The sequence below is a fragment of the Protopterus annectens genome, chromosome 1.part2 (assembly GCF_019279795.1).
Source record: "Protopterus annectens isolate FY-2018-M chromosome 1.part2, PAN1.0, whole genome shotgun sequence".
NCBI classification, from domain to species: Eukaryota; Metazoa; Chordata; order Ceratodontiformes; family Protopteridae; genus Protopterus; species Protopterus annectens.
Window position 1 is genome coordinate 955,272,422 of NC_056727.1, and position 13,590 is coordinate 955,286,011.

At 40.9% G+C, this 13,590-nt stretch overlaps 1 protein-coding gene across 1 annotated transcript in view; it reads left to right on the forward strand.

Moving 5' to 3' along the window:
* The window catches only part of LOC122792184 (microtubule-actin cross-linking factor 1-like), a gene marked incomplete in the record, with an annotated part of 3,579,694 nt that overhangs the window by 3,498,362 nt on the left and 67,742 nt on the right, over positions 1 to 13,590 (forward strand). The window contains 2 exon segments of the mRNA XM_044059907.1: positions 5,093 to 5,304; positions 9,076 to 9,171. Coding sequence (XP_043915842.1) covers positions 5,093 to 5,304; positions 9,076 to 9,171 — 308 coding nt within the window.

Here is a 13,590-nt window from a genome sequence, read left to right on the forward strand (position 1 = left end):
AGAGACTCCAGGGCGCTGGATAGATGGGGTAAGAAGGTATACACTTCTGCAACCTTGACCATTAGGGCATTAAACTGCCAGTTTCATATGTTAAAGTATCAGCAGCATATTATTGGATTGCTTAAACAGAAAATTATGTTGATTCCTGATTTTGCTGAAAATAAGGATTTACAGGATTTATTGCATTCAGCTGAACAAGTTGGAAAACATATGCTGCAATGTGGTTTTTATTCTCTAGAGGCATCTTGCAGGGCTGCTGTAACTGGGTCTGTACTTAGAAGGCTTGCTTGGCTTAAGGAGCAATCCCTACCAGATCATGTTAAAGCAAAATTACTGGATGCTCCCCTAAACCAGGACCGCCTGTTTGCCAACAAGACAGAAGTTGTTCTTAAAAAGATGGAAGAAAAAGCTAAATCTATGGAAACTGTTAAAGATTTTTTACAAGTACAACCTCCAAGATTTAGTAGGCATTGGCCTTCCAAGAATTGGTCCTTTCCTGCTTCTTCCAGACCCTCTCAGTCCAAACCCAGATCTAGCGGAGCTCCCAGGCTGCAGTCCCAAAGTACGCACAGGACTAAGCAGTGGGGGGCCTCCACTTCCAAGTCTGGGAGCAATAAAACTCCCATGTATGGTAAACTGTCTCAATGACTTCTTTTTAAAACTTCCAAGCACTTATCAACTGACTGCCCCTTTGGGGTGAAAGATTGCTCTTCATGCAAAGAACTGGGAACTCATTACCCAGGACAAATGGGTTTTAAATATAGTGTCCCAGGGATACAGATTTCACTTCCACACGTTGCTAACACCAAGCGGGTGGCCAGGTCTAACCCCAAATCAGTGGACAGAGGCCCAAAAGCAAGTATTTTCTCTCCTAAGCATGGGGGCTATTCAGTTGGTACCAGAAGAGGAAAAGGGACAAGGTTTCTACTAGAGACTTTTCCTGGTACCCAGGAAAGACAATTCATGGCATCCTATCCTGGACCTGTCTACTCTAAACACCTTTTCGGTGATTCCAAAATTTAAGATGCTGATTCTTCACCAGTTGCTTCCTATGCTAGGCAAAGATGCCTGGTTGGCATCACTAAATTTAAAGGAAGCATACCTGCAAATCCCAATCAGGGAATCTTGCAGAAGATGCCTACGCTTCAAAGCAGGCTACATGCACTATCAGTTGTCTGCACTACCCTTTGGCTTATCTACTGCGCCCTGGGTATTCACAAAGTGCCTACCTCCAGTTATTGCATTTTGCAGGCAAAGAAATATTCAAATATACCCATACCTGGATGATTGTCTAATTCAGGCAGAAAGCCAGGACATACTTTTGAATCATCTGGCGTTTGTACAAAGGGTGCTAACTTGTCTGGGGTACACCATAAACGAAAATAAATCACACCTGGTACCCTGTCAACAAATTATATTCCTGGGAACAAGCTTGAATACAACTTCTCAGATGGCTTTCCTCACGCCAGTGAAACAAATTCATTTGACAGCCTACTTCAAACAAGTGGCCACAAAAACCCTGCTATCTGCAAGTCAAATACTGCAAGCCTTGGGGTTCATGGCCTTCTGCATTCTTTTAATTCCATATGCAAAACTGCATATGAGGAAACTACAATGGTATCTAAAAAGCCTATGGTGTCAACATTCTCAGGATCTAGAAGCAATGATTCCTATTAGGGCAGAGGCCTGCCACCAAAACAAGGGATTACCATTCACTCTACCCCCTGCCGCCCAAACCCTAACAACAGAAGCATCAGACTATGCATGGGGGGCTCACCTGGCAGGGAAGTGCATTCAGGGCAAATGGAACCCAAGTCAAATGCACCTGCATATCAATCAAAAAGAAATGTTAGCTGTACAGAATGCTCTGACAGCCTTCAAGCACCAAATTCTTCCAGGACAATTAATGGTAAAGATGGACAACACCACTGTTATGTGGTACATAAAAATGCAGGGAGGTACACATTCTTACCCCCTCTTCAGACTAGCCATGGCATTGTGGAACACAGCCTTGCGCTACCAAGTGCATCTACAAGCTCAGTTCCTGCCAGGGAAATTAAATACACTGACAGACGGACTACGCATAAATCTCATGGACCCACACGAGTGGAAACTGGAACCAAGGATTTTCAACATGTTGACAAGCAAATGGGGGAGCCCAGATATAGACCTGTTTGCCTCCCCCCAGAACTACCTATTGGACAAATTTTGCACAAGGACTCCCCACAAACAAGTTTGGAAAGTGGATGCTCTGTCCTTCAGCTGGAAAAAACTATCAGTCTATGCCTTCCCCCTCTGCCTCTGCTCTCCAAAGTACTAAAGATCAAACAGGACAAACCAAGGACGATTTTGATTGCACCAGACTGGCCACACCAACACTGGTGTACCCCCTCTTGTGCAGTGTGTCACGGTTGGCCCCATGGCACCTGCCTCAGACTCCTTCCCTGTTGTCTCAGCAAGAGAACCAGATTCTGCACCCTCAGCTTCCAACACTGAACCTAGCAGCCCAGCTAATTACCTAATCTCTCCTTTACCATCCCTCAGTAAACCAGTGTTGGTCATCATTTTAGAGGCAAGGAGGCCTAGTACTAGAAAATTTTATGCTGAAAAATGGAAAAGATTCTGTGCCTGGAACCAATCTCAAGGGATGAGCACAGCAGCGCCCAATTTACCTCAGATTTTACAATACTTAACTGAGATTCTTCTCAAGGGCCTGTCTTTTTCCTCCATCAAAATTTATGCCTCAGCCATTTCAGCTCATTATAACACATAACCTCCCCTCTTCTCTCATCCATTGCTCAAGCACTTCCTCAGAGGGGCCATAAATTTAAGACCACCCAGGAGAGCTCCAACCCCAGCCTGAGACCTTAACTTTGTCTTGGAGAAACTCACTCTTCCTCCTTTCGAGCCAGCTGCTACTGCAGATTTAAAATTTCTTTCTTAGAAAACAGCTTTCCTTTTAGAAATCACTTCAGCAAGAAGGGCATCTGAATTACAGGCCCTTATGGCAGTGGATCCTTTCATCATCTTTCATGTGGACAGGCTGTCCCTCAGAACAAATCCATCCTTCATGCCCAAAGTGGTATCCAGTGTGGCTCTTAATCAGTCCATTAATTTGCCAACCTTCTTTCCTAATCCACAGAACAAAGGGAAACGGATACTGCACTCCTTAGATGTGCACAAACAACTTAGATTCTACTTGGTAATCTGAACAACTGCTGGTGGCATTTGCTGCAAGGGCAGAGGGGAAGGCTGTTTCAAAGCAGACCATTTCTAAATGGATAGGTCATTGCATTCATTTCTGCTGTAAGCACCATGGAAAACCTATCCCACAGGGGATCAGACCCCACTCAACCAGGGCTGCATCTACCTGTACAGCCTTTCTCAGAGGTGTCCCTACCAGGGACATCCTAGAAGCTGCTACCTGGAGTTCTGTACATACTTTCACCAAGCATTATCATTTGCCAATTTTCTCTAAATCCAGAGCTGGCTTTGCCACTGCAGTCTTGCAGGGCCTTATAGCTGGTCCTAATGCTATCTGAATTCCTCCTCCCAACCTTAGCTTTGGGAATCTACCCAAATGTGATGACTGCAACAGTGAAACACGAAGAACATAGTACAGTTGTGTACACTTACCATAAATGTAGATGTTCCAGTGTACTCACTGTTGCAGTCCTAGTTACTCTCCCTCCAGCCCCCTGACTTCTTTTGGCTATATCTCTACTTTCCTTTACTATGCTTAAAAGCTTTTTGGTGTATTTGCTTTTTTGTTGGGAGGTATATCCTTGTATATTTATATATTTAATTGCTTCCTAATAGGGGGGCACCTGACATCTGGGGCAAGAAAAACTGATGTAATGGCATCGGCTGCATGTTGTATACCCCTGACGACCTGACGTCATAGAAGAAGAGACAGCAACCGATGCAGGACCCAAGACTTTGTTAATCAGACCGACTGAGGGCTACTGCAAGCAGATAATACTAATGTGATGACTGCAACAGTGAATACACTCGAACATCTACATTTATGTTAAGTGTACACAACTGTACTTTTTGACTTTCGTGTGCATCAAGAGTTTTACCAGTTAACAAGTAAATAGTACATGATATGTTGTGGGTTATTAAATAATGCATTCTTATTGTGCTTGACGTGTTACGTGGAATCTAGGTATAATCTTCATTAACCCTCACACTGTCATCTTTCATTGCACGTAGTCATTTAACATTTTGTAATGTTGGTGTGTTTTGTTCCTGGGCTGTCAGTTATTGCGGGAGTTCGCAAAGTTAATCGACATACTTTTCCCTTTGAAATTACAACATTTTAAGGCATTTTGTATAATTGTTCGTAAAAAGAAAAAGTACCACCCTACAATGAGATGCTTATTTTTGAATTTAACATACAGAAATATTTGAAATAATTTCTTATTTTTTATTAATTAAGTAAAAGTATTCTGTATTTCCTGATTGTTTAGCAGAATATACATTATTCCTTGTCTTCATTTGCATGTTCATTAATCACATCTCTTCAAAATTCCTTACCATACTGTAGCTTCACTGAGTTTGTTTTGAACATCTATTGCTGCAGACAGTACACTTTTAATGTGTTATAGCATATTTGTCCCATGTCTGTATGCTGCATAACCTTGGCATATGTTAGCGGAGAAATTGTACCCCTTGTATTAAATGCTGTTTGAAATCTCTTGTTATGAATAGGTGTGGTAGTTAGCAAGAATGAGTCTCAATATTTCCACAGAATGTGTAACGCTTTGTTTGGTCTGTATAACCAGTTAAGATGTCATTTTCATTGAGGTCTTGCTTCTTCCCTGTTTTTTGTTTGGGAGAACTAACAAATAAAAAAATCAAAGCTGAAATAAGTAACTGTGGTAAGATGTGAATTCATAGCCTGATTTATGCATCACTGCTCTGCACATTGGAACATATTGCCGTTGTAGACTACTGAACTTGTATGCATGTGTACCTGCATGTATCATGTCTTGAGAGTGGAGACCATTAATGTGTACTGTACACTGTACAATTACAGAGAAAATCCCATTTCCTGAAGACTGATTTATTCTTTGTCTTGGCCTTGTAGCTCGTGGGCGAACCAACCTGGAGCTTCGGGAGAAGTTCATTTTGCCAGAAGGTATGTCTCAGGGCATGGCTCCTTTCCGATCTCGAGGTCGAAGGTCAAAGCCATCTTCAAGGACTGCATCACCAACTCGATCTAGCTCCAGTACGAGTCACAGTAACCACAGCTGTGCCTCCATGCCATCCTCTCCTGCCACTCCTGCTAGTGGAACCAAGGTAAGAATGAGCTTCTGTTATGTAATGGTTAAGCTCAGGATGATGTCCGTATTTCCTGTAGACTTTTGTCATTTCCTTATATTGAAGTGCAGGTCTAAGCAGTAATTTTTGAAAATAATTGGTTAAGACGATCATTGTGCAGCACCCAGTTATTAAAGGATAGATGATTTAACAATGAATAAATGAAATGTGATTTTAAGAGTATCGAAGGTAACTGCCTAGTGTTAAAGTGAAGGTTCTGGGCATCAAATTTGTATTGTGCACTTTCATGGATATGCAGAGTTCTTTGCATTTTTTAGCTTTGCCTGTAAACTGCATGATAATTTCATGTAAAAGGCTTGGAAAAGCATTAATACATAGTGTAGCTAGGGTTCAAACTTGATTTTGTTTTACTGGCCAGTTGCTGCTAAATGTTGGGTTAGCACATTTTTTTTATACCTTTGCTGATTTGCTCTAAGATGTAGATAGAATTTTGTGATGCAAGTTATCATGATTTGTAGATTTCCTCAGGAGTCCCAAATTGTCTTTTCAGTGTTATAAAGTGGGGAGGAAATGGCTTTAATGTAGAGAGCACTCAGTTAAGAAGTCTGCTGATACAAAATTCTGCTTTTCAGGTGTAGAAATCATTATTGTATGTCCCGAAGTTTATATAGAGTGCCTTTAGTTCACTGTTATGGGTACCCATCTGATGTAAACAGTGAGTGAAAGTTTCCTCCTTTGCATTAACTGAATGCCACATCCCTTTGTGTGTGCTGTCCCTCTTGTAGTTTCTCAGTTAACAAGTTGCAGATTTTGTTATAATGTCCTGAACTGAAATAAAGGTAATGTATTACATTTAGTTACAGTTTGTTGCAGCTTACCATATGAATTTCAACAAAAATCATGAAAGCCATGGAATTCCTGGTCATTTGTGCTGCAAGTTGTAGTTGTTTGACAAGGCATATTTCATAAGTTTCGTATCTGAAGTATGTTGTTACACATTGGTGAAGTAGAACTGTTGTTAAAAGTTCAATGCAGTCAGATATACAAACTGATGTTATTGCTGCTGTTTTTCTGTTTTGTGGGTATTATATTTAGATATCTGGGTATTTTGTTTTTATTTACTGCAACCCAAAGCAGTTAACATTCATTTAGTAGTATTTGGCTGGTATAAAAGTGATTTGGTTCTAATCTAGGCAAATGTAAAGTGGGATGTGTCAGACTGTATGTAACCCCTCAGTAGAAGTTAAATCAATAATCTAATGTAATGAATTTTGATATACTGTAAATTAGTTAAGATATTGCTAATTACAGAGGTTAGCAGCATCTGTCTCTCACTGTTTTATTTTGTTTTCCACCTTAACTGGACACAATATTCCTGTGGCAATGGGTGTAAGCGTAGGGCCACCATACACATGATCGTTGGTTGTAATACAGGAAATTCCAGACATTTTAGGCAACTGTGGTGTTGCTACTGTTGTGTTGAATGGAATCCAGTTTGTATATCTACGTAGGTCTAATGTTCACATCTGACCTTATTCAACTGATGTGTGTGGTTGGTATATTACTGTCAGTGTATGATCTTTTGTGCCCCCATGGTCTAATGGTAAGGCATTGGCTTCTGAGCAGTAGATATGCAAGTTTGAAACTGTGGAGCCCAAACTTTTAGGTTAGGTACAAACTCGTAAGTCATCCTGTGGATAGCCAACTGGCTCACAGTCAGGACCCAGGAAGTTAGAAATGAGGAGTCCACCTCTAGAAAGAGGTCAGTCACAAGTGGAGTCCCTCAGAGATCAGTCTTTGGACTGCTTTTTTTTGTCATTTACTTCTCTGCAGTCAAGGCCAGTGGTCTCTGGCTAACTAAATTTGCAGATGATTCAAATTAGGAGCTGTTATTGAATCCCACACTGACACAAATGTTCTCCAGGAGGGGCTGACACAAACAACTGGTGTCAGAGCCATGGACTACAGCTAAATGCCAAGAAATGCATAACAATAGCCTTCGGGAAGACATCTACCCCTGGTAACTATCATATTGACAACACACCCCTTTGAGTTGACCCAGTATTCAGGGACTTAGGGACACACAGACAGTAATTTACCTTTGACCATCATGCGTCTACAGTAGTGAGGAAATCATTCTGTGTTGTGCAACTTATAAACAAAGGTATGGCATCTAGGTCCAAGAAAATCATTGTTCCACTGTATTCAGCATTCATCAGACCTATGATTGAGTATAATGCCCCCTTTGGTATGTACCTAACCAGGCTTATCCAACAAATAGAATGTCCACAGAGGTTCCTCACTAAAAGAATACAAGGCATAAGTAAAATGAAAATGTCCTATGCAGACCGCCTCAAGGCCCTATCCCTGTATTCTGTCTCCTACAGGCTTTGAGTGGCGATCTGTGCCTGACTTACAGGGCATAGTCATACCCCACTCTTACCAGACCTCCTGCATATCCACAAAAGAAAAAATAGCATCAAAATGACCCATTCAAAAGAATTAAACCTTGCCTGTGATATAAATAGGACTTGCTGGAGAGACAGGTATGTATCACAGAGGCCCTTGTTCCCGTCTTTGCTCTGAAACAGGCTCCCCATCCATGTGAAGCAGAGTTACTGCCTAACCAAATTCAAATGCAACTTAGGCAGTTGTATGGGGAACAGGAAATTCATCCCTGGCTCGGCACCTGTGTCTCTAATGGACACAGGCAACGTGTAAATGGTTCATATCCCAGGCCCCTGCTTATAAATGTTTTATCTCCCAAGCCTCTACTTACACTGATCAAGGGTACCAGAATTTTTCAAAGATTTGGGATGCATGGTGAGGCATAAAAAGGCCCTTGTGATCGTTAGCCTAATAAACACCTATGAACCTTTGAGGTAGGTGAGCCCTTCCATTGTGCTTCACTGGTCTGGCTTGCAGGTTTGATTCCTTTTTTGTTAAAACACGGAGTTTAAAGACATGTTCCCCTAAGAACTGAGTGTCTCATAGGGGTAAGGCCAAGCAGACAGAGTTTTATAATTTATTTCCTATTTACAGGATTGGACCCTCTGACCCAAAGTCTCCTTTACAAGGGCTGCTTGGGGCGATAGTCTACCGTGCTGACCTAGAAACAACATCAGGATAGTTAGTGAACCAAAATATAACTTTGTGAAGGATGTGGAAATTGGAGTAGTGGAGAAAATGCACATGGAGGCAGGGGGAGTATGCATACTGTACTCACGGATTTTGAGGAGTACAGAATCAAACTCTGGACTAAAAAAGGTAGCAGTTCTACCTAACCCACTATTATGCCTCTTTGTACTCTTTAGCTTCCATGTTATGGTTCCTTTCAATAATGATGCCATTGACTCTGATTAATCTCTGATCATTAGCCAGTGTTAAATGTGGAGACATTAGAGCAGCTTGTAAGGGTAATCCAGTGGAAAAGGCTGAAAAGTTCTGAATGTGCCATACATAAAACACTGGGTGTTCTTATTATTCATGGCCAGTGTTTTTATAAAGTGCTTAGGCACACCATCAAACCAAAGTAAAATTACTGTGGAAAACCATAAAACCGCAAATTGCCATTGTGGAAAAGATATCTAACTTGAAGGAAGAGGTAAGCAATGAATTATGGGAATATGGGTGGGGGGGTGTTTGTGAATAGTTTGGTTGTTTATATCTGTACTATGCATGATGGAGTCTTTGTGCATTAAACAGGTTTCAGATTTTTGTACTTCCCTTTTCTCCTTTCCCTTCCTCTTTCATATTCGTATTTCTTCTCATCCATTCCTTATTTCCCAGACTCCTCAACAGTTCACACGTTTTTATGACAAACCCTGGCTGACAAGCAATAAAACCTCCACTCCTGTTAAAGCTATGGACCAGTGCCATTGTGAGGTACAGTATGACTTGCTCAGACAACAGACCTCCTCTTAGTTCACTGTCTGTTCTGAGCTTTCTTTCGCTTGATTTTAGATACAAATACTAAATTCTGTTGAGCCACTAACCAGCATGAAGGTGGAAGCTTTAGCACTCTGTAGATCCCCTTAGATTATAATTTAAGGCAGTGATTACCAGACCTGGTTTCTCACATTAATCTGCTACTTTGTCTAACAATAGGAAGCTTCCACCTTCATATCCTGCCATCTGCTTGCACAGCTGTGTTTGGTGTGTGCTGTTTTTCTGCTTTCATTGGAGGCTGCACTCTTACTTTTAGCCTCTCGATGGCAGACTGACACTTGTTCTTTGGATGCAAGTATGGCAGCTTTGTTTCTTTCCTGATTTTCTTCTGCTTTTTAAAGCTAATATTTAACTTGTGCCAATCTTAGTTCTTAAATACTACATTTCCTTTAACATTTGTAATGCTGAGCCAAATCGTTAATTATTTGTGAAATGTGAATTAAGTTGTCCGATGATGTGTGTAGAAAATGGGGTAGGTAAGCACTTCTTTTGTTGATTTAGGGCATTTTATCTCACGTGGTAACCAAGGTAAACTTGTATTGTATGGTGTTTCTGTTCTGGTATGACATCTAAGAAGTTGGGTCTTTCAGATTGACTTATTTCTGACATCAAAAGCAAAGGTACTGTAATCCAGGAAAAAGTGCCTTTATAAGAGGAGAGGATCAGTATTGATTTATTTTCTTCCTGGAGGGTCACTGTATAAATCATACATTTGTGTTATTGCCCACCTCCTTGTATTTTCTCTCAGCATGAAGTTGTAAAGCAGTAGTTTCTTTCACTACAGGCACCAGCATAGGCCTTGCTTTGTAATGTACTGGTGTTTTTCTGCATGTTTCCTTCATGCATCCCCATATTGGTGTACATTCTCTTCAGTTCTGCTCATCATTTTGAGCACCACATATCTTCCACTTACATAACGAGAAACTTTTCTGCACCTTTTTATAAGCTTAAATGTATTGGCTCATTGTTGCAGTCTTCAAAAAATAAATTTAACTACAGCACTTCTGCTCATTAGTTATGCTTAATCAGTAAATGTGGTTGCAATAGGCATCTCAACCCTAAACAATTTCATGCTAAGTTGTTCTAGTTGGGCTCTGATCACAGCTTTGTTGAGTGTGGACTTGTGGAAAACTCAAATATTTGGTTTCCTTACTGATAAAATACTCTGATGTTCAGAGAAGAAATTAAAAAAAAAAAAATCTGTTTTGCTGAGCGTGACATTATAAGGTTAAAATTTTGGTTGAGAAAAGGACAGAGTATATTAGGAAGACATTTTCTTTTCCAGTATCTTAGTTTGCAGAGGCTGGCATGTCTGTATTACCAGCTTCCAGTGGTAGGATTCAGCTGTCAAGGTTAAGAGTGCTTCCGAAGCCTCAACTGATGATACCTAGACTAAATTTTATGCAGGGAGCATGTATTGGTCCTGAACTCATTTCAGTCTAGTGACACCTCCAGGCATTTCTGCAGTTATATCCTACTGGTGTGTCTGTGTCAAATGTCGCTAGCTCATATTTGCATTAGTAATTCCAAAACCATGTTAGATACAGAGAATTAGAAGATTTCATCTTAAAGCTTACAAAATGCCAAATACAACTATATTGATATTTGACCTCTGTGTGGTGCAGATAGTGAATGAAGATTTATATATTGTATTGCACTAATGTTCATATTTCTCTAAATATCTCAAGTGACACAGATTGAACAGCTTAGCCTCATATGAAAGCTTACAGCTCTGTGAAGAAAATGCTGCTGGCAAGTCGTGTTGTTTAAATGGTTATTGAGATATTCCAATCTGTTTGTACATTACAAAACTCATTTATTGTGGCTTATAAAATCCAGTGTAAGACCTAGAATTGAATGAATGCAACCACTGTAAGGATCCCTTTGTGCTGGGTAATTTGCAATTCACAACTTTCTAGCATCACTTAATGGCTCTGGAGATATGAACATTTGTTTGAACTGTGAGGTGATAACTGTTTTCTTAAAAGGCTTGGGTCATGCCCATTGTACATACTCAAAAGAGCTCCATTGAAGGGAATGAGTTAGGGTCCAGAAGTCAGTTTTCCTGGCAATAGGATGGGAAGTTCAGGAGTTTGAACTCCTGGCTTCTATAAGAAGAACCTGAAGATCTTAAGCCACCTAAAGCTCACTCTTTTCACCCAAGTGCATGTCTTCATCTCCGTCTTCTCTGTGTTAGATTTCAGTAGGCTCGCATTGATGATTCTTTTGCTTTCCACATAGTAGTTCTTAGCAAACGTATTAGTACAATGTGGTGAGTAACATGAGTTTGAGTTCAGGTCACATGTCTACAAAATCTCTCTCCAGTTGCAAAATACACTGTTTGAAAACGGTGAGTATACTTTTAAATTTTGATATCTGTCCCTTCAGTATATTAATTCAGATCATGAGAAATCTTCCTCGCATTCGTCAGGCTCCCCTTCCAGGACACAGGTTGTAATAACGCTATTAGTATGAATGTGTGACACTTTAATTAATCTGCTTTCAAGATCTCTTCTCCTAAGTGAAGACTGTCTCAAATGCTTAAGCTCATTATCCATGGGGAAGAGTCAGCCATCCCATCATCATTGTTCAATGTTCCAAGATTTGTGGAACAGAAACTACATATTCTCAAGAACCAGTCTCGTTATGTGAGCTATATCTTTGCTGAGACTTGTGAATCAGGTACTGAAGGCACACTTTCATCTGTTTCATCACCAGAAGATTTCTCTTTTGGGGACACCCTTCATAAAATGTAGAACATTTTTCAATGGGAGGCTAAGGGAATACTCTGTAGTCTAGCTGAGATACAGACCTTTCATAGGCCTTCTTTCTAGAATACTACCTGTTCCTCCAGTGGTGGGTCTCCTGGAGGATGTATTTTCAAATGCATATGTAGAGCCATACTCCAACCACCCTCCCACCTCACCTCACACGCATACATACACAGGCATGGGTCTCTAGAAAAAGCTGGCCAGTTCTGTAGGGTCATTAATTCCCATAACTCTCTTTATAAGAATCCTTTGGCTGATCCAGCTATAGTGTCCTTAAATTCTAGCAAGGGAGCAAACTTTGGCTTCATCCAGGAGCCCTGTTCCTAATGACAGGGAGAGCACAGCACTCTGTGGATTTCGAAGAAAGGTGTAGTACATTTTGGCTACCCTTTCTTTCAGAGTCTTTAACTGCAAGTCCTTCATACTTTTCTGTCAGCAATCTCTGGAAAAAGGGAGGGCTAAGGCAGAGTGGATACACGATAAGTATGTGAAAAAGGAAATCCTTCAGCTTTATGACCTTTCTTCTCATGTTGCCAAGCATTCTAAGAAATGTGGTTATGATGCAGTAAGTACATCATTCGAGACCGCAGCTATAGGATCTGTTACTCGGAGACATTCCTGGTAGAGGACATTGCCCCTTCCTGACATTGTGAAGACAGAGCTCATTAATGCACCACTGGACAAAGATCTTCTCTTTGGATTGCTGCTCCAAGGACATTTGAAGAATCTAAAGTAAGAGGGCAAGTTTCTGCCATCTGCAAAGCAGTGCTTTCAGGCCCATGCTCCTAAATTCAACAGGCATTACCTAGCCAAAAGCTTGGCCCTTATACCCTAAGCAGAACAGTAGCAGGTCTGATGAAGGAAAAAGGAAAAACTCAAAAGAGATTGTTAAACAAAACCCAAAGAAAAGCCTGGGAGCCTTCAGGACTGAGACCCCAAAGGAATCAACCCTGACTCATCTAGGCTGACCATTCTCTCCCCTCCTGAAAGCCACCCCCCATCTCCAACACCTGTCCTTCCCTCAGAAAAAGTTGGAGGGCACTTGGCCTTCTTTGCAAAAAGACCAGTGGGTACTATAAGTTCCAAAGACTCTAAAATGAGGCATTCTGCCAGTCCAGTAGGATCAGTTATGCTTCATCCCTGCAGTCTTAAAAGAAATGATTCATTCTGGGGCCAAAGACAGGGTCTCTACTGGAGAGGAGGACAGGGTTTCCTCTCAAGACTCTGTCTAACGAAGTTTCTCATGGTGCCAAAGTTCAAAATGATAATTCTTTAAAGCCTTTTATTGTCACTCTAGACCTAAAGAACTCTTATCTTCACATCTTCTTTGTCAGAAGTGACAGAAAATTACTCAGATTTGCAGCAAGAGAAAGAACATTTGCAGTTTACATCTTTGCCGTCTTTTTTATGTACTGAAGACAATCTTTACAAAATGCCTAGTTTCAGTAATTGCCTGTTGCAGGACAAGGGGCATCCAGCTTTACCCCCGCCTAGATGGTTACCTCTTCCTGTCAGAGTCACTGGTGGGAATTCTCAAGGCTTTGGAGTTCAGCCTGGAGTGCTTTGAGAATTTGTCACTTACTGG